The sequence below is a fragment of the Zootoca vivipara genome, chromosome 9, assembly GCF_965207765.1.
Source record: "Zootoca vivipara chromosome 9, rZooViv2.hap1.1, whole genome shotgun sequence".
NCBI lineage: Eukaryota > Metazoa > Chordata > Lepidosauria > Squamata > Lacertidae > Zootoca > Zootoca vivipara.
In genome coordinates this window covers 61,286,553-61,308,795 of record NC_142592.1, presented here as the reverse complement: position 1 = coordinate 61,308,795, position 22,243 = coordinate 61,286,553, and the positions used below count along the sequence as shown (strand labels likewise).

The window sequence follows — 22,243 nt, the reverse complement described above, 5'->3', positions numbered from 1 at the left end:
ATCTTTCTTAGATTACATAGTTAAAAACGTACCTTTTAAAAAATTTATTGAGAAAATTGCACTCACGCACATAAATATACATTATGCTTCATAAAATATGCTAAGCTCTTAAAAATATTATTAGAAAGCAAGACGTTAACACTTCAATAATTGCAATCAAGCACATTTTATAATTTCATTGAAACAGACCATTAAAATAAAATTGCATATACATTCTTGACTTTTAAAATTTCTTTTACACTGCAAATTTTTTTATTTAAAAAAGCTATTGATTAGATAGTTAGATAGATAGATAGATGATAGATAGATAGATAGAGATGATGGATAGAATTACATGCTTATCCAGCCAGGCATAGATAAGGTCATATTGTGTCTACAGAAATCTGACTGCATTATTTGGGAACTGGAAAGCCAAAGGCCGAAATCCCATTAAGCAGACTTCCAGATAAATGCACTCTTAAAACGTGTAATTGGATAAACGGGTCCCTTTCTCAAAAATAACCTGGAATGAATCGACTTTGACCGAGACCAGTATGTCAGGCAGAAAGACAAGAGCATTAGTGGAACCAGCTAATCTCCGAGTGAGTCAGCTTAGTTGCCTCAGGAAACAAAAGTAGAGAAATCCCGTTTACCTGGCACCCGCTGGTTCTCAGGGTTTCCATTGCCTTTTTCACAGCTCCATTGGGAGGTTCGCAAACTTCCACCTGGGTCTTCACATTGTGCTCAAAATAAGGGCCGATGAGGAAGTAGTTTTCCCCCCATTCGTCCAATGTGATTTTGGCTTTTGTCTGGATCACAGTGTAGATGCCACCAACTGTGAGAGGAAAAGCAAAGCTTATATTGGTTGGATGGTCATCTGTCATGGATGTGTTGTAGAAAATTGAACGCCATACACTCATAGGTCCACAGATGTACAGAGAGGGGAACGATGCCTTGACCTGACAGGAGCCATTTCTCCTTGCCAGAGATTGCTCAACGGGAAGAATAATCCCCACTTGACCCCAGACTGTCTCCGGAAAACACCCCCACCTCCCTTTTGCATAAGTCTCACCTAAGCACCCTTACAATCTCTCCAAATAGATGCAAATGCCTTAAGTAAATAGGGTCTCGCAACACTGGTATTTCCACCCTTCACCCTCCTGGCTAAATCTCCACGTCAAAGCATTCCTTCCCAAAAAGAAGATCTTGGGGACCTAAAATCCAATAAAACTATGGTCTTATAGAAAAGTTATGTTATTGAATGTATAAAAATAAAGCTATAGCTGTGTATTCTTTTATATATCCTATACTGGAAATGTCAAGACTTTAAGTGTTTCACTCCTTATAGACTTGTATCCGTCTGTATTGCTAAAATGTAACTTGCCTCCTGCCCCATTTATCACAGCGCCATCTAGCTTGTCTAATAATAATGACCCCAATACAAAACTCAGTGAAGAAAAACAAGTTATTCAACACAGGCGTCCTGTGAACAAATAAAATGTATGCATACTCATTATCAGGACCATCACCCCAATTGTCTTCCTAAGGTCCCCCCATCGAAAAACCTATCAAACCTTAGTACCTACCTGATTGCTTTCTACTTAACTGTCTCTCGCCCTTTCCTTGTCGTTGAGTAACATTGGGAAAGAATATTATAAAAAGTTGGAAGTTCCTTTGTTCTGGGTTCTTCACTCCGTCCTGTGCGTGAGGGAAGGACCCTGTTGCAACAGTTTTCTTTTACTAGAAATAAACTGCCTTGTGGTCCCTGTCATTTTACTCCGCCAAGGAGCCCCGTAAACTGGTCTCCTTGTCAGGTTCTCGGACTCTTCCTGGGTCAGAACCTAGTTGTTTCTGGGTCACCCGACCCCCTGAATTCCTACAACAGATGCTTTAGCCGAGATTCCTGCATTGCAGGGGTTTGGACTAGATGACCTGTGAGGCCCCTTCCAGCTCTACAATTCTATGATTTTATGTTCTGAAAGGAGTAGCCCTTACATTCACCTCCCGCAGGTCTAACCTGCCTGTTATGAGTGAGACTATACTTACATTGTCCTAATTATATTTGGCCAGATTTCCTTTGTTAACACTATTGCATTCACATTCTATTTGCACAGACTAATCCCTTCCTCCAGAGATGGAATGATGATTCCATTTGCCATTGTTGGGAGAACCAGTTCAGACAACCATGTATTATGTGCCCAGGTCTGCCTGGGGTGACTTTTTAGTTTGAACTTGGGCACAGAATGTAGGGACAGGGGAGAAATTCAATTCGATTTGCATTTAAAGTTGAAGCTACCAAATTCGCACATTCTGAAACTATATGTGAGCTAAAACACTGCTATCGTTTAAATTCACACTACTCGTGAATTTGGCAATGCAGTTCTCCAGCAAAGCAATTGTCGTAGGAACGCGCCGGCCAGTAATCACACAGAGTTAAGATGGAGTTAACTCTGTTTTAGCAAAACATAACATCCACAGTTTTTTGGTTCAAAATTGGGAAAGGAGTACGACAAGGTTGTATATTGTCTCCCTACTTATTTAACTTATATGCAGAATTCATCATGCAAAAGGCTAGACTGGATGAATCCCAAGCCAGAATTAAGATTGCTAGAAGAAATATCAACAACCTCAGATATGCTGATGACACAACCTTGATGGCAGAAAGTGAGGAGGAATTAAAGAACCTTTTAATGAGGGTGAAAGAGGAGAGCGCAAAATAAGGCCTGAAGCTCAACATCCAAAAAAAACTAAGATCATGGCCACTGGTCCCATCACCTCCTGGGAAATAGAAGGGGAAGAAATGGAGGCAGTGAGAGATTTTACTTTCTTGGGTTCCATGATCACTGCAGATGGTGACAGCAGTCACAAAATTAAAAGATGCCTGCTTCGTGGGAGAAAAGCGATGACACACCTAGACAGAATCTTAAAAAGCAGAGACATCACCTTGCCGACAAAGGTCCGTATAGTTAAAGCTATGGTTTTCCCAGTAGTGATGTATGGAAGTGAGAGCTGGACCATAAAGAAGGCTGATCGCCGAAGAATTGATGCTTTTGAATTATGGTGCTGGAGGAGACTCTTGAGAGTCCCATGGACTGCAAGAAGATCAACCCTATCCATTCTTAAGGAAATCAGCCCTGAGTGCTCCCTGGAAGGACAGATCCTGAAGCTGAGGCTTCAATACTTTGGCCACCTCATGAGAAGAGAAGACTCCCCAGAAAAGACTCTGATGTTGGGAAAGATTGAGGGCACTAGGAGAAGGGGACGACAGAGGACGAGATGGTTGAACAGTGTTCTCGAAGCTACGAACATGAGTCTGACCAAACTGTGGGAGGCAGTGGAAGACAGGAGTGCCTGGCATGCTCTGGTCCATGGGGTCACGAAGAGTCGGACACAACTAAACGACAACAGACTTGGCTGAATGTGAGGCCTAATGAGCAGGGCAGTTCATTCCCGGTGGTCTACCTCCATGAGAATCTGTTGCTGGAAGCCACTGCCTCCCCACCAGGTTTTCCCAAGCAATCAGAGACTGCGCCTGTGTGCAGCCAACCTCTCCTCTGCACTCTTCATGCCTCTTCTGGGGAGTAGAGCTTGCAGCAGGAGACACCCGTGACTTTTCACCAAGCCTGGCTCCTCTATGCCTCTTGACTTCTCACCCTCCTGCTTCAGCTTCTCCCTCTGATTCTGGACTTGTCTCTCCCACAGACTCTCCTGGTTCACTAAGCCCTGTTACCTCTTCAGCTTCCAGCACCTCCTCTTGTGTGGCAATGTCCCTCCCTCCCCGTGAAATAAGACACAAGACACAATGGATAAGTTTTAAGTGGGCGAAAAGGCCACAACTTTATTGGTTACGGATGTTGAGTGGTATTGGCTTAGGCATTGGAACCTAACCGACTATATCCGACTGCAACCCGTGTGTTACAGTCTGGGAGAAATTAACCACCAGAAAGGAGCCCAGTGATGTACATCTACCGGAACACCTCCTGTGGCCATCGTTTGGGGGGGGGTGCCATAAGGCCCTGACCTCTGCAGGCTCAGGACAAAGCTACCGCCCCCGGAACCCCTTTAACGGAATTACTTTTCCAATTTCTGGGCAGATGATGACATAATCTGCCCCCTTCTTCTTTTATGCAAATTTCCAATGCCTAACCGCCAAACTAAGTTGTGACAAATTGCTATGAGGTAGGTGAAAAAACCAGCTTGGCTAGCCCAAGTGGGAAAAGTCCCAGTCTTCTCCCTTTTCTCCCTCTGACCCTTCATCATTGACCCCCACCACCAAGGCAAGAAGGGGCAGAGCCAGGGGAAAGTGCGGGGCAGCAATTGCTTGATGCAACATTATATAACTTTTCTACAAAACAGATCAGAACGAATGCTCATTGAACAGCTGGCACCATCTAACCTTCCCACGATTGTTGTGCAAACAAATCAGGATGACAGTCAGTAAACAGGTAACCTGGAAGCAGCCCCAGTCTCTCCTCTTGCCTTCTCTCCACACATAAACGGAGGCATATTTTCCCTTAACATTCCTTTAACACTTCTGACCACTGTTGGCCCTGTTCTGTTGAAGTCCATACCTTGCAAGGAAGCTTATTCACACATTACACTGAACAAATGTGAAAGTGTTTGCGTGAAAGTATTGTATACTTGTTTATCTGCACAGAGCAGCTGTTGTGCACACAGATACACAGCCTGCACACCCTCTGAACATTGAGTGTGAATAACAGTATATAATAATAATTTATTATTTATACCCCGCCCATCTGGCCGGGTTCCCCCAGCCACTCTGGGCGGCTTCCAACAAAATATTAAAATACAGAAATCCATCAAACATTAAAAGCTTCCCTAAACAGGGCTGCCTTGAGATGCCTTCTAAAGATCTGGTAATTGTTGTTCTCTTTGACCTCTGGTGGGAGGGCATTCCACAGGTGGGTGCCGCTACCGAGAAGGTCCTCTGCCTGGTTCCCTGTAACTTGGCTTCTCGCAGCGAGGGAACTGCCAGAAGGCCCTCAGCGCTGGTCCTCAGTGTCCGGGCAGAACAATGGGGGAGGAGACACTCCTTCAGGTATACTGGACTGAGGCCAGTATGCATGTACAGCTCAATTATGTGGATTGTATACAGTCGTACCTTGGTTCTGGAACGCTTATGGAACGTTCTTATGGTGTGTGTGTTCTGGTTTGCGAACGTTTTTTGGAAGTCGAACAGACTTCCGGAATGGATTCCGTTTGAGAACCAAGGTACAATGTACTTGTTCAGTGTTACCGTACATTCCAACATTCCTCAGATGAAATTATGGGTATTCCATTCTACACCAGTGCCCCCCTCACACTGCCAATGAACTATGGGGGAAGGGCAGGGGTGGCTGAACAACCCCAGTGGCTGTTACCAAGAGGCATATTTAACAATACTCTACCGGCAAAATCATAAAATCATAGAATTATAGAATTGGTAGGGACCCCGAGGGTCCAACGCCCTGCAATGCAGGAATTTCAGCTAAAGCATCCATGACAGGTGGCCATCCAACCTCTGCTTAAAAACCTCAAAGGAAGGAGAGTCCACCACCTCCCGAGGAAGACCATTCCTCTGCCGAACAACTCTTATTGTCAGAACGTTCTTCCTGATATTTAGTCGGAAACTCCTTTCTTGTCACTTGAGTTTGAGTCCTCCCCTCTGGAGCAGAAGAAAACAAGCCTGTGCCATCTTTCATGTGACAGCCCCTAAGACACTCAACGATGGCCATCACGTTTCTTCTCAGCCACCTCCCTTCCAGACCAGCTTCCGCAACCATTCCTCATAATGTCTTGGTTATCTGCAGGAACCTTAGATTAAAAAAACCCGAGGCTTCCATCAGCCCACCTTGGGTGCCAGAGGAGGCACACATGCCAGATGTTTAAAAGGTACCAGCAGCATAGTCTCTCTAGTCAGAAGCTCTGACCATTGAGGGGGTCCTGTGTGCTTATGTGAGCCAGACCCCTTAGGCTGCTCCTGCTGCCGCCACCATCGTTGTTGTCAGATGCGTTGAGCAGAACCAGCTGGCGGAGCTGAGGAGAACAGTGGCAGTAGCTGGTTCCCCAACCCTCTCCTCCCCACGGGCCTCGCTGCGCCACCACGAGGTTACAGGCCTCCTCCTTCCCCTGCCCTTCCGTGGTCACGGAATTTGGGACTCTGCATGACATAGTGAGAAGCCACAATGGCTTAGGGTGGTTTCGTGATGGTCCTGGCATTTTCAGGGCAGTTGGGGGGGGGGTGCGTGACAAATGTCCCCCTCTCTATTACTAAAATGCGACACAGGAATCCAGAGGTGAAGCCACACACACTCTTCTCCCGCCAACTCCTGAATAAACCCCTTTATTCTTGTGGGTTTATAAGTAAAGAGACTCTCCTTCCAGCTCACGTGGCCTGGTATCAAAGAAAAACTCTAGGCTGTTTGATAGAATAACCTCCTGCCACCAGTAAAGGGTCTCTCTCTCGGCTTGATTCCCCTTACAGTACTGTAAAAGTTTGCCCTTTCCACACTGGCAACTTGTTGACATCCCAGGTTATCTTTCTAAGCCTCCTCAGTGTTACTCTACGACACAAACTTTCGCCTCTTTTCCTGAGGTAAGTTTTGTCCTCTAATGAGTTACCACTCCTGTGAGTCCCGATACCTTGCTGGAAAAATAATGACGATACTTCTTGGCACAAAAGAGAAGAATTTTATTAACCTTAGAACATAGTTGTTTATTTAACGTTTCATGTGTTTATAAGATACGTTTCGGTTGTAGGTAATCTCTGGCAAACATTTAACATCGAGCCTTCCTGAACCTTATTTAACCTCATTTAACATCGAGCCTTCCTGAACCTCATTTAGATCCCCACTATCCTGGCCTCTATGGTGCTGGAGGAGACTCTTGAGAGTCCCATGGACTGCAAGAAGATCAAACCTATCCATTCTTAAGGAAATCAGCCCTGAGTGCTCACTGGAAGGACAGATCGTGAAGCTGAGGCTTCAATACTTTGGCCACCTCATGAGAAGAGAAGAATCCTTGGAAAAGACCCTGATGTTGGGAAAGATTGAGGGCACTAGGAGAAGGGGACGACAGAGGACGAGATGGTTGGACAGTGTTCTTGAAGCTACGAACATGAGTTTGACCAAACTGCGGGAGGCAGTGCAAGACAGGAGTGCCTGGCGTGCTATGGTCCATGGGGTCACGAAGAGTCGAACACGACTAAACGACTAAACAACAACATCCTGGCCTCTCAACTTTCTTCTTCACACCTACCCAAACCCTCTCCCTCTCCTCAACTGACAAAACCGCTGCTCCCTCCTTTTAAACTGGGAACAGTCCCGCCCCCACCAGAATGTTATGTCAGTCAGGCTGGAGGTGGATTAACTCTTTCCCAGCCAGGTAGGAATAAATATTTCAGAACCGTGTCAATCCGTCACATGGGGTATGTGTTACATGTGAGCAGTCCTCCTATCAGCACACTTGCTTCCTGTTTGGAGGTCCGTCTTCCCATTGCAGTCACTCCAGGAAACACATGTCTGGAGCCAGCCTAAATCTCCAGGCGCAACATGCGTCCTGAGCAAGTTTGCAGACGACACCAAATTGGGAGGGGTGGCTAATACCCCAGAGGACAGGATCACACTTCAAAATGACCTTAACAGATTAGACAATTGGGCCAAAGCAAACAAGATGAATTTCAACAAGGAGAAATGTAAAGTACTACACTTGGGCAAAAAAAAATTAAAGGCACAAATACAGGATGGGTGACACCTGGCTTGAGAGCAGTACATGTGAAAAGGACCTAGGAGTCTTGGTAGACCACAGACTTGACATGAGTCAGCAGTGTGATGCAGCAGCTAAAAAAGCCAATGCAATTCTGGGCTGCATCAATAGGAGTATAGCATCTAGATCTAGGGAAGTAATAGTACCACTGTATTTTGCTCTGGTCAGACCTCACCTGGAGTACTGTGTCCAGTTCTGGGCACCACAGTTCAAGAAGGATACTGACAAGCTGGAACGTGTCCAGAAGAGGGCAACCAAAATGGTCAAAGGCCTGGAAACGATGCCTTATGAGGAACGGCTTAGGGAGCTGGGTATGTTTAGCCTGGAGAAGAGAAGGTTAAGGGGTGATATGATAGCCATGTTCAAATATATAAAAGGATGTCATATGGAGGAGGGAAAAAGGTTGTTTTCTGCTGCTCCAGAGAAGCGGACATGGAGCAATGGATTCAAACTTCAAGAAAGAAGATTCCACCTAAACATTAGGAAGAACTTCCTGACAGTAAGAGCTGTTCGGCAGTGGAATTTGCTACCAAGGAGTGTGGTGGAGTCTCCTTCTTTGGAGGTCTTTAAGCAGAGGCTTGACAGCCATATGTCAAGAATGCTTTGATGGTGTTTCCTGCTTGGCAGGGGGTTGGACTGGATGGCCCTTGTGGTCTCTTCCAACTCTATGATTCTATGATTCCTCAGACTGAAACACTGGGGTGAAATGGCCTTGGAGATCCCAAAAGCAGCGCCATTGGACACTTTGCTATGGCCATCTAAACAATGTTTGCAGACCTGGCAACGTCACAGTGGCTCAGGAGCCTTCTGCTACCAACTCAGAGTGTGGCATTGTGGTGGCAGGGAAGGTGTGGGTGGGCCCTGGGTGGCTTTGGAAAGGTTGGGAGGCACTGATCCGCCACTCTTCCTGGGCCTGCCATCTGAGGCAAGTGCATCAAGTTGCTTAATGAGGGCGTCACCCTTGAATTCAGCATCTTGCTCCCTACAATGACCGGCTAGATGCCTTTGGGAAGCTCACAAGCGGAGCACAACAACAAACAGCCCACCTCTGCCGCTTTCCTTCCAGTAGAGTGCCCCTGAACCTGGATGTTCCATTTAGGTACCACAGCTAACACCCACAGATATCGTAAAACAAGATGATTTAAACCATCGCCCTCCCAAAGCCTGGCGCGCGGCAATGCTGAGCGGGTCAGGCAGACAGTTACATCTGCTTGCCCCCCTCGCCATGATTTTTCTGCTGACGCATTCCATACCCGCTGTGCCAGGTGGATCAGCTTCTGTCGTCTTATGTAGCCCATGTGCCCAGCTGGGGATAGTAATCCAAATGCAGCATCAGAGCTCAGCATCCCTAAGATGATAAAACCGGCCTTGGTCATCCTAGCACGTGGAAGGCCCAGAAATGAGACTGGGAAGAAATCTCATGAGCGTCAGCCGCTCTTATTATTTTCAAAGCAATAGTTCGTGTTTCTTGAAACTTATCCCTGCACAGTCACTTCTGCCCCTCTATTCGTGGTTCATTGCATTTGGAAGGGGGGTTGGTGGGTAGGCACCTTTTAAAGTAACTATTATTGTATTGTCCTTGGGGCAGGGGACTGTTGTTGATTAAGGCAGCCAGGACCACCACGGAATCATCTTTGGCATTAAGCAACTGTAACTTTAAGAATTTGAGCTTGCTTTGTCCTTCTCCCTCCTGTTGCTTTTTTCCTCATGTGCTGTGTCTTGGTGAGCCTGCAGAAGTGATTTTTGCAAGCCACTCTGAAAGCCTTCTTGGCTAAAAGGCCGTGATAAAAATACAAAGCAAACTTTCCCCAACACAACACATTTTTGGATGTCATCTTCATTAGTTATGTACATTTTAATGCACACTTTACCACAATCTATGTATTTTTTTTTGTGCACATTACTTGGTTGAGGAACCGCACAGCAAAATTAAGAAAACTGAATTTCCAAGGACAAATTTCGGTTGCGAATTGTTCTGGAAAATGTGAATTTGGTACGTTCTCCTTTAAATGTGAGACAACGGAGTATGCCTCCGGGGTGAAGTCAAACTGCTGAGGAAGTAACATGCACAGAAATGGATATACTAGGGTAGAGTTTGCAGAAAGAAATGCACAGATTGTTGAAAACAGCGTACAAAAATGCATTGTGTAAGGAAAAATTGCTTCACAAAGATGTGTATCTAGGGTAAAAGTTGAATACAAAGATGTGTGATTTAGGAGAACTCCACACTATAAAATGCTGATGAATTTTCATGAGGACTTGCTTTTTTTAAAAAAACTGACTTCCCCCCTCTTTTCAGTTCTCCTAAATTATGCATCACTTAAAAAAAGCAAATCCTCGTGAAAAACCATCAACATTTTATAGTGCCCCACGGCAGCCTCTATAACATACCCACACCCAGCTCTGTGATTTAATGGGAGACACCCACCAACGCTGCTAAAGACCTCTCATTTATGGCAAGTTTAAAAGAAAAATCCCAAATTCCACCATCAAGGAAGCTCGGTCCCAAGCATTCGTGGCAAACATGTCTAAGGCGATGACGCGGTTCATAGCAATGGCAGACCCACTGATACCTGATCACCTTTGGCAGGCCCCAAATAAACAAATTATGCTCCTCTTCTCCTACGTATAGCATGGGTAAGTCAAACCTCTCGTTTTTTTCCTTATATACAGGGCTAATTCTTGTTGCTTTTGCTCAACATACAGTATGTACAGTAAGCCCGCAACTTGCTCAGCGGTCACGTTGCAGGGATCATGGCTGAAGCGAAAATTGCCTGTAGTCAAAACACATTGGGTGCAATGGCAGGTGAGATTGCTAATCTCCCCCCCCCCCCCCCGGAATGCCTGCCCCTTTCCACCCCCTTTGATTCTTTTAAACTTATGTTTCGCCAAGTACGTAAAGCTGAATGAGCACAAGTTAAATGAGTGTAAATTGCAGCCTTACTGCACTGCTGTAAAGTTGCCTGTGTGCTTGATTGCTTCCTGCTCAACCTATATATATTCTTCGAATTTTGAAGTGTCAGGCATAGCTCTAGTGGCTTTAGCCCAAACGTAGCAGAGTTTTCCTGCACAGCGCAGAAGCTAGTTGAGGTGGAAATGACTAGTCGGCTAGACACAGAATAACTATTTACAGGATTTATTAAAAGAAAATAAAAGCAGCAGAGTTTCTGCATACAAAGCAAAGCAAAATAAATCCTCTCTCTCTCTCTCTCTCTCTCTCTCTCTCTCTCTCTCTCTCTCTCTCTCTCTCCAACCATACGCAGCACTCCTACTCCTAACACCCAACAAGAAACAACTGTGCTAGCATTCCTAGATAACAGAGTTCAGTGCTGGTCATTAACCAATCAGAGAGTAGTTTCCAGGCCAGGCAGACCTTGGCTTGCTGCCAAGAGTAAATTGACACTGCCTTGAGTTAATTGTGTGAAGCAAGAATCTGTAAGTTTCCCATGAGAACCAATTATCAGAAACCGAACATATATTGCCACTTATTATTTATATATGGGACCCAGGTGGCGCTGTGGTTAAACCACTGAGCCTAGGGCTTGCTAATCAGAAGGTCGGCAGTTCGAATCCCTGTGACCGGGTGAGCTCCTGTTGCTTGGTCCCAGCTCCTGCCAACCTAGCAGTTCGAAAGCACGTCAAAGTGCAAGTAGATAAATAGGAACCGCTACAGCGGGAAGGTAAACGGCGTTTCCGTGTGCTGCTCTGGTTTGCCAGAAGCAGCTTTGTCATGCTGGCCACATGACCTGGAAGCTATACGCCGGCTCCCTCGGCCAATAATGCGAGATGAGCGCGCAACCCCAGAGTCGGTCACGACTGGACCTAATGGTCAGGGGTCCCTTTACCTTTACCTTTTTATTATTTATATATTAACACTTATATTCCTGTATTGCAGGGGGTTGGATGAGATGACCCTTGGGGTCCCTTCCAACTCTACAATTCAATGATTCTATGATCACAAAGAGCATCGTGAGTCCCCAATACGTTTTCATGTTGTTTTTCGGCCTCAGGCACTTCTGAGAAGAATTTTAACCCTTGACAACGTGTTTTTAGAGGCCAGCCTAATATTTGTCCTCCTGCGGGTTAAGATTTCAGTGTTTACAAACTACTCTCTCAGCTGAAATCTTTACCTTTAGCCACACACAGAGAACGAGAGGGGAGGTCAATCATTTACTCATTGTAACTCATTTACACTATGGCATTGGGGGGGGGAATCGTTCCCCAGCTGGGCTCTGCATGTTTTGGGGAATACAAACAATGTCCTGGCCTTTGAAACATGCAGCTACATCATAAAGAGAACACCTCTTTATAACTTTTCTAAGGAGCTAGAGGAAATGCCCATCATTTATTCTCACAGCCTGACAACCCAGGGTTTACCCATAGCGCTTTTGTGTCAAATCAGGGATTCGAACTCGGGTCTCTGCCCAGTACGCTGCACCAGAATGGCTCCTAGTAGCATCCATTACATTTTTAAAAAGAACTGTTAAAGGCACAGGTCTCCACCAGGAAAAAAGACAGAGGCAACACAATTGTACTGAGACTATGCAAAATTCAGCTTGCGTGTCTCGAGTGTGATATAAATTGGGTGTCTCCCTAATATGCAAAACCAAGTTTGATTCACTCAAAGGTTGAAGCAAAAATGAGCCCTTCAAACTTACCCTTCATCACCCAGTAGCAACCCGGAGGCCAAACCCATTCAGGCAAGTGCTGAAATTATCATTTGCAAATATTCTAAGCTTGCCAACACTTGCAATTTTTGCCATTCTGAGTTTGGAATTTATACATTCAAATCCTTGTGCTTGCATTGCATGCAGCTCACTTGCCATTTATGGTGAAATATTAAATATAGCTGCATGTGATCTGTCAGATGCTATATGACCATTCTCAAATGTTCTCAATTTTTGAAGTAAAATACAATGCCAAATACTATAGATATGAAATATTCACTGATCTACTCCAAAATGTGAAATAGTCAGGGGGAAAATTGAGGATTAGCAGCACGAAACATTTTAGGAAACAAGAGAAATCGGGGAAACAAATTTGGGGAAATCGGGGGACTAAATTGGTTTCACTTCTAATTCTAAGCATGCAAGAAAAACATGAACAAGTGGTAAAGCAGATGATGGCAAGATTTGGAGCAGCTACTTTTGCCTTCAGAAAGAAGGGAAATGCTCCAAAAGAACAAAAATTTTAAGCCTAGCATCCACCATGTGACTACTCAAGGGGCAAAAATTGCACATTTATTTAATTCCATAGTAAAGTCACAAGCTGAATTTTTGGTTAGGTTGATATGCAAATTCTCTAACACATGTCAGAATTGTGGTTCATTGCTTCTCTGAAAACCTTTGAAATATGGTGAGTCACAGAGAGTTCCTATATATGGCAATTCAAAAGACCTGCTTGCCATCAGGGATGGGCTTATCTGTCAACTCATTTTCTCATACTCCACATTCCCACATCCCATTTCACCCCCAAAAAACTCCTCATGAAAATTCATTGTCGTTTTAGCGTGATTCTGCTCCTAACAGACACATTTTTGCATGCAATTTACACATTTCTGCAAAGCAATTCCCCCTATAATATCATGCATTTTTATATACTGTGTTCACGAATATATACATTATTATTATTATTTGCACACGCTCCTTTTGTTCACATTACGTTTTACAAATTAGGAGAAATGCAAATGTCCAAGGATCACCATGCTTCAGTTTTTGTAGTGTTTCGGAAAGTGCAAATCAGGGAGGTTCACCTTTAAATGCAACCCAAATTGGATTTCTTCACCCATCCCTACTTGCTATGCCAAAGTTTCAACTGAAAAGTCACCCTGAAGCGGACCTCACTGCATAACAAATGGTTGTCCGAACTGGTTCTCCTCACCATGGCAAATTCAACAATCATTCCAGCTCCAAAATTCAGAGATGGATAAATGGCTGCAAATGGGAAAGTGTCCTAATGCGGCGAGATAGTGAAAGCAATAGTGTTAACAGTGGACATCTAGCCAATTAAATTTAGGAGGGCAAAATAAGTACAGTCGGACTCCTAATGGATGTATATACTTCTATGTTAATAGCAGGTCTTAACAGAATCAAAAGCCACCAGCATCTGAACCTGTTTTCAAATTCTAGCACCCCACACAAGCAGAGTAGAAAGTTAGTTCTAATCCTTTGTGTTAGAATTAAAACAAAATTGGGGGATTCACCAGATTTGAATGTTTTCTAGTATTCCCAATCATAGGCAATGTGGTTCCTTTTCATATAAGTGAAGGAAGGGAGTAAACAGTAAAGTAACGCATTTGATACTTGTTACTTGAAAACGGAACACCAAGATGGGAACTTGTTTCAAGGTATGGTCCCCAAACATCTAGAAGTTAAAATTTCAGGGAAGGGGTTTGCAATGTTCTCAGTTTCTTTCTTTTCTTTTTTTAAATGGTGGTGATTTCCAATTTGTACTCCAATTTGTACAAAATGTACCAGATCAGCTACACTCTGGGAATGAACGGAATATATTTCTGCTGAGAATCCCATGGATTGAGAGAGACTGTTCAAGCGGGTTAAAGCTCTAACCTGTTTGCAAAAACTGTGGCACGTAGCGATTCACAGCAGGCACCACGTACAGTTAGTTGCATGTGCCCATCTCATGCACGCTTCCTGAGAATAAATGCACACCTGTTCCTTGACTCCTTATCTTTACAAAAGGATGGACTACTGTTAAAGTAACCTTTGGCTTCTCCAGTTCTTAAGGAATAAAAATTAATATTTTAATTGTGCTTCTCCAACCCTTAATTTATAACATGTAGGGTTGCAGTTTCAGCCCGGAATATATAAACTTAATTAAATACCTTAATTAAAAGCATATGAGGATGAGGCTTCAAGCTGAAATCTGAAAGGTTCTGCTCCACTGTGATGTATTTTTAACCACGGTGTTTGAAACCCTCTTGTTGATTTATGCATTATATTTGGCAGTTTGGGTTTAATTTTCATGGTTTCGTGATCTATAGCCCATCATTGGATAGGTAACAATGAGGTCTGGAGCACTTTTTAAAAACAAACAAATAAAGATTGGAACCCCAATTCTACCTCCCTGGATTCCAGCGCTAAGGCAACCAGAAGTAAAATACTACCCGTTAGCTCACAGGCAGATGATGAAGAAGAAGAGGAGGAGTACAAACCTTTATTAGTCACTTCCCAAGCCACTTCGAAGAGTAATAAATCCTCCACCGGGAGATCTTCGTCTTCCCACTGAGGAAGCCCATTGAGAGAGGTGACGGAGAGCGATCGTACCAGAGGCATTGGTGATGCTGGGGCTATCGCTTGGGCTACACAGCACAACTCAGTCCTTACAGCCTTTTTTTTTAAAGATATTTTCCTCCTGTTGCTGGGAGTATCTCCTTGTTTAGCACCGCCTGAAAACAAAGCCAAAAGAGGTTTCAAGAAGAAGTGAAACTTGCCCAGAGAGCCTGACAGCTAATGAGTTTTAGAAAACGGCCTGACCCACCAGCCTTTAAATTGGCTCAGCGAAATCCCCCTCCGGCTTGACTGAAGAGGCTTCTGCCGCTGCTGTTATTGCTGGCTGGAAGGGGGAGGGGGGGAAATCCAAGCTGTCCAGCGAGGGCAAGAACAGGCCCCAGATCAGTAGCAAAGAATCGCCGCCAGACTCATCGCTCAGCATTCCTGAAAGCCCCCCGACTCAAGAATAAGCCAAAGGGCTGTGAATTGCCTTAAGCCAACCCCGCAGGGGGGAGGAGCCCTGCCCCATTTTCCAGAGAGGCACGTGGAGCAATCCGAGATCAAAAACCTCTTCCCAGGGGTGTGGATGTCCTGCACTTTAGCGATCAAAGGTAAACCTACATCCCAGGCCAAGGCAAGTGGGATTTGCATGCATTCTGCAAATCAAGCTGATACATATATTTTTGCCACCTTGGCATAATTTATCCTGCTTATGGTAGACATAAAGGTAAAGGGACCCCTGACCATTAGGTCCAGTCGCGGACAACTCTGGGGTTGCGGCGCTCATCTCGCTTTACTGGCCGGCGTACAGCTTCCGAGTCATGTGGCCAGCATGACTAAGCCACTTCTGGCGAACCAGAGCAGTGCACGGAAACACCGTTTACCTTCCCGCCGGAGCGGTACCTATTTATCTACTTGCACTTTGACATGCTTTCGAACTGCTAGGTTGGCAGGAGCCGGGATTTGTCCGTCAGAAGCAGTGCCCAGGTGGGAATCACTGGAATCTCCAGGAAAATCCAGGTGTAGATTTTGGTGATTTTCCTTAAAAATAGATCAAAAACTTCTCTCTCTCTCTCTCTCTCTCTCTCTCTCTCTCTCTCTCTCTCTTTCTCTCTCTCTGATGCAGAAAAAGTTCAACAACTTTTGTGTCTGGATTTTCACTTTTCGAAATATGGCAACTCTATCTTACATCATCTGAAGAAGTGTGCATGCACACGAAAGCTCATACCAAAATAAAAACTTAGTTGGTCTTTAAGGTGCTACTGAAGGAATTTTTTTATTTTAATTTACATCATCCATGGCTAGCAAGCTAAATGAAGAGGGGTCCCTCTAGTGGGCTATGGATGTAAAATAATATTTTCTTTAACTCTCAACAGAGTACAGTATAGTTTTTGTTGTTGTTGTTGTTGTTTTATGCATACATTTAGGACATGAACTAGAAATCCATGACTGTATCCCTTGATCCTAAATAATAAATAAATAATAGATATATATATGAAGAGATGAGAGAGAGAGGATTGGATTAGTTAAATGACATAGGTTCTATGGGGATAAATCATATAACAGCAGTCCTGAAATACCTACATTGGCTCCCAGTACGTTTCCGAGCACAATTCAAAGCGTTGGTGGTGACCTTGAAAGCCTTAAATGGGCTTGGCCTAGTATATCTGAAGGAGCGTCTCCACCCTCATTGTTCAGCCCGGACATTGAGATCCAGCGCCAAGGGCCTTCTGGCGGTTCCCTCACTGTGAGAAGCAAAGCTACAGGGAACCAGGCAGAGGGCCTTCTCGTTGGTGGCACCCACCCTGTGGAACACCCTCCCATCAGATGTCAAAGAAATAAAGAACTATCTGACTTTTAGAATACATCTGAAGGCAGCCCTGTTTAGGGAAGTTTTTAATGTTTGAAGTCTTATTGTGCTTTTAATATTTGGTTGGGAGACGCCCAGAGTGGCTGGGGGAAAATCAGCCAGATGATAAGATAAGATAAGATAAGATATCTTTATTGTCATTGTCATTGTCCCCTTGCGGGAACAACGAAGTTACTCGGTTGTTACATCCACTCAGATAAAGCATTCTGCATAATCCAAAATGGGCGGGGTATAAATTATTATTATTATTATTATTATTATTATTATTATTAATGTATTTATTACCCAAGGAGCTCAAGGTGGCACATATGGATCTCCTCCTCCTCATTTTCCCCTCACAACTACCCTATGGGGTAGGCTAGGCTGAAAGACTGTAACTGGTCCAAGGTCACCCCATGAGCTTTATGGCCGAGTGGGGATTCAAACCCTGGTCTCCCAAGTCCTTGCCCAACACTCTAACCCACGGGTCAGCAAACCTTTTCAGCAGGGGGTTGGTCTACTGTCCTTCAGACCTTGTGGGGGGCCAGACTATATTTGGGGAGGGGAATGATGCAAGAGCACCACGAGCCCCAGTGGCTGCTTACCTGTGTCTTGCGAGTGGCAGGGGCTGGCGGCGGTGGAGGGACGATGACCGGCGCTCAAAAGGGCTCTGGAGAGGGGCTGCTTAAAATGGCGGTCGCTCGAGCGCTGCTGCTGCTGGCACCAACAAAGCCCAGCCCCCTTCCTCCTCTAGGCAGGGCGGGGAGAAGCCAGGAGGAGGGAGGGAGGAGGCGGCGCCAGTGGCGCTGTGTGAGGGAGAGGGAGGGAGAGGGAAAGAACATGCTCACTGATGTTCTACGCGGCAATTCCCAGACCATCTGTAGGCCAGATCCAGAAGGCAATTGGGTCTGATCCGGCCCGCAGGGCTTAGTTTGATGACCCATGCTCTAACCGCTATGCCACACAGGGTCCCATAGCATTTGCATCAAGAAAATTCCCCACGACTAGTAATACTCAAAATAAAACATCAAGGGGAAGCAATCTACATAATAGGAATCTATGCACCCAACCAAAAAAAGATTTTTTTATTAAAAAATTGAAACGTTATTCAGAAGGAAAAACGATATTAATGGGAGACTTGAATGGGGTAATGAATCCGCAACTGGACAGATCAGGCAAGGGGGGGGGGGGGACAACGGAAACTACCTGCTAACGTTTTCAAATTGGTGGAAAGTTTGGATCTAAAAGACTCCTGGAGATTCAAACATGAGTTTAAAAGAGATTACACCTATTTCTCAGAACCAAAAAAATGACAAGTAGGATTGATGCCATATGGCTATCTACGGATTTATTGGGGAGAATACATGAGACACAGATCCTACCAAAGACAATTTCGGACCACAATCCGATTTTACTTCAATTAAAACCAGAGTGGAAAGGTGACAGGAAGAGTTAGAGGCCAAACAAAACAAAAAGTCCACAAGGAATGGAGAATATTTAAAGAATATTTGAAGAACCATGGTATAAAGGGTAATCTCCTGGCGGACCTAGACTGAGCCTTGTAGTATATAAAGGCAATTGACAATTTACACAGAAATATGATAAAAAATAGAAGAAATAAGAAACTGCGATAAAAGTGTATTTAACAGATAATGTACAATGAGAATGTTTGGAAGTCTTTTTAAAACCTCAATTACTTTTTCTTCTTTATTTTATATATATATATATATTAATGTTTTATTTCTTCTATTCTTTTCTTTTCTTTTTCTCTCTCTTCCCCCCCTCCAATAAATTGTATTGTTATGTGTTTTGTGAGGTATACAAGGTATTTTTTGCTTCAGTTGCCATCATTTTCTTTTTTGTTACAAACAAAAACAGAGAGTGTTGTATAAATGTATATTTTTAAAAATAATAAAGATCAACATGGGAAAGTTTAAAATGAAAGAAAGAAAAGAAAATTCACCACGAGAAGATGCTATCATCCATGCTGGTGGAGGGATAGCTACCTGGCTCTCTCCCATACACTCTCAAGGATAGTTATACGGGTGGGAAAAGCCCAAGCAGACATCAATAATAATAATTATAAGTTTATTTGTCATTTATGCCCCCGGCCTCCCTTTTTGGGGTTATTCTTCCTCTTAGACCAGACAGCCCTTCGAATGCATCAGATTTAGTGTGGTGCAAGCGGTTCCCCTGGAGAGGCCCCCAAGCTGAGGAGGCACAAATAATAATAATAATAATAATAATAATAATAATGCCACCTATATTTATGTACGGTAGGTACCTACTCAAAGTTAGGGGCGCCAATTCTGTCCTTGCTCAGTGCACCATCTTCTTCTTCTTCTTTGGCGATCAGTCGTAGCTGAGTAAGATTGTCTTCCATAAACACGGTTTTAACAATGAATCTGTAAGTGGCTGTGGAGGCCAATTCTGGATCCACACGTCCTTCCACAGTGGGGACATTGGTTTCAGAGCGGGAGCTGATCACGGTGTGGATTTGCCAAGCGTGCCTAACATTTCTCCCTTTCATCCCGAGTTTGAACTTCTTCAAAGTCCATGAAACCTTTGGTAAAAGCTGTTCTCCAACTGGAGCACTCACAGGCCAGTGTTTCCCAGTTGTCAGTGTTTATACTACATTTTTTGCTCCATATCACCATCCTCTCTATAAAGGAGGTCACACAGGTACCCTTGATGCAAAATGCATAAGAAAACACATCAAGGGTTTTCATTGCTTCGGCATACCAGCAGAGGTCACTACACGCCCATTTAAACCTATTGCCTTACCACTGGAGTGTTGCAACCTTTCTAGTCCTGAATTATAGGGGAAGGATCAGATGTAGCTCAGTGATAGGGCCGCGACTTTGCATGCAGAAACTTCCAGTTTCAATCCCTGACCTCTCCAGGTAGGGCCGAAATCATGGAGAATTTCTTCTGCCAGTCAGTGTAGACAGCCCTGAGCTAGATGGACCAAGCATCCTATTCAGATGTTCCTATGAGCCTTGAGATACATGCTGCAGGAGGATGGCTGGCGGAAAAAACCACTTCTACAGATTTATGCCAAGCCGCTTCCAATGTCAGCCGAATTCTCTCCCTTCCCACCACTCCCAAGTTGCATTCCTTTTATGTCACCCAAGTGCATCTAGCGCCATTGGTAATGACTTCCCTATGGAATTCTCTTATAGGAACAGGACTTTTAGAAGATCTGCGGAAGCAATTTCATCACGAAGCACAAAAAAAATAAGTAGTCATCCGTGTTGGTTCATTAGAAAAAGAGAGAGAGAGAGAAAGTCCAAAAGCCACAATAGGGCAAAATGTTGGCACCAATGAATACGTCACAAAAAGGTGAGCAAGTTTTTGAGCTATCTGGGGCAATTCTTCTGGCAGGACACCAAACAGAGAAACCAGGGAAGGGAGGGGGACAGGAGAAAGCTAGAGATGGATACAAAGGATTTTTAAAAAATTAAATGCTAATGGTGCATTCTGGACCAAAACTTTCTCAACAATGTCCTGGAGGGTGACATTCTGCAAGAAGATGAACCGAGAAACAGGCAAGAAGGGCTGTTTCACAGATACGCTCTGAACTGTGATCGAACCTTCGGAACAAAGGACTCTGAAAACGATGTGTCACTGGTACCAAACTCCTGCTAAACTAGCTAAAATGTATAGAACTGCTCCAGTTACATGTTGGAAGTGTCCAGGGGGGACCCGGCCAGATGGGTCGGGTATAAATAATAAAGTATTATTATTATTATTATTATTATTAGAAAGAAGGCATATTTTGCTACATGAGATGGCAGGGCCGGATTTAGGTTTGATGAGGCCCTAAGCTACTGAAGGTAATGGGGCCCTTTATATGTCCGGCTGTCCTTTGTCAACAACAAATTGTCACTGTTTTTTGTGTTGAATATATGCTATATGGTAATTTATGGACCTAATTGGTATCGAAAGCCATTTGCACATATCATAGGAGCCTACAAAACACTGTTGCTGTATGTAGGTTTTATTTTATTTATTTTTTATCTTATATTTTGGAAATGTACATCCAGTTTTTTCCCTTTAATTTTTTTTTGGGGGGGGCAATAGAGTGGGGCCCTATGCTTATATGTAAATCTGGCACTGTGTGGTGGACATGTAAAAAAGCAAAGGTATATTTGGGAAATGATTTTTAATGAGTTGGAAAAAATGTTTAAAATTACTGTACTTTTGTTTTGTTTTGTTTAAAAAAAAACCCAGCCCTGAAACTTTCTTACTAGGAATTTTAGATCCAGATTTTAGGATCAGAAGAGACTATTTATTTATACTACAACAGCTGCACTGATGCTGCTTGGCCAAATATGGAATGCAGACAATCTACCTACAAAAGAAGAATGGCAGATAAAGATGATGGACTATGCCAAATTGGCAAAAATGACAGGGAAAATCAGAGATCAAGAGGACAATAAATTTAACAAAGAATGGGGATTTTTTTTAAAGTTACTTAAAAGAATACTGTAAACAATTGAAAACATTAGCAGGGTTTTGAAAACACTTGCAATGAAGAGAGAAGTATGACAAAAACTGAGTTTTAAGAAAATATGGAGAATATGATACGATGTAGTTTGAAAATAATATCTGGGGAAACCATGGAGGGGTGGAATGGAGTATGGGGATTGTGAGAATCCAGTTTGTAAAATGATTATGATTTATGTATGATGATAAATGCTAAAAGTGAAAATGAAGCCCCCAAAAAAATGTTTTAAAAAAGAAAAGAATATATGTGTCCATGAGTCCTTTGACAGCTCTTGCAGGAACAAGTCAGCAGGCAGAACAGGGTCCTTGAGTCCCTGCTAGCTTCAAAATGTGCCCCTTATCAAATGTGCTGGTGCGTCACAAGGTCATTTTTGATTGGGGAACCAATGTCCCCACTGTGGAAGGACATATGGATCCAGAATTGGCCTTCACAGTCACTTACGGACTCATTGTTAAAACTGTGTTTATGGAAGACAATCTTACTTGGCTACAAATGATAGAAGAAGAAGAAGAAGAAGAAGAAGAAGAAGAAGAAGAAGAAGAAGAAGAAGAAGAAGAAGAAGAAGAAGAAGGAGAAGAAGAAGAAGAAGAAGAAGAAGAAGAAGAAGAAGAAGAAGAAGAAGAAGAAGAAGAAGAAGAAGAAGAAGAAGAAGAAGAAGAAGAAGAAGAAGAAGAAGAAGAAGAAGAAGAAGGTGCGTCTACACAGGAGTTCAAGCATGGACAATAAGTTTGCTTAGGATGAGAGTCCTGGTCCTGTTGAGTTCAAACTTACAGCTGAATTCGCTGCTGAGCCTGAGAACACAGCCAGAGTTTTACTGCACTGCAAACACTGTTCAGCAGACGGCGCTGTTGTTATGGTGATGATCGGTGCTGGATTGTTTTGTGGGAGCAAAAGAGGGTTCCACTTTATTCT

General features: G+C 43.8%; 1 protein-coding gene across 1 annotated transcript in view; it reads right to left on the bottom strand.

Moving 5' to 3' along the window:
- The window catches only part of GYS2 (glycogen synthase 2), a 52,821-nt gene extending 37,353 nt beyond the window's left edge, over positions 1–15,468 (bottom strand). Inside the window, exons 1-3 of the mRNA XM_035127396.3 lie at positions 15,241–15,468; positions 14,915–15,148; positions 633–814 (exon numbers count right to left, since the gene is read on the bottom strand). Coding sequence (XP_034983287.2) covers positions 633–814; positions 14,915–15,035 — 303 coding nt within the window. The 5' untranslated portion in view covers positions 15,036–15,148; positions 15,241–15,468. The remainder of the gene's footprint in view (positions 1–632; positions 815–14,914; positions 15,149–15,240) is intronic.
- Positions 15,469–22,243: the final 6,775 nt, after the last annotated feature.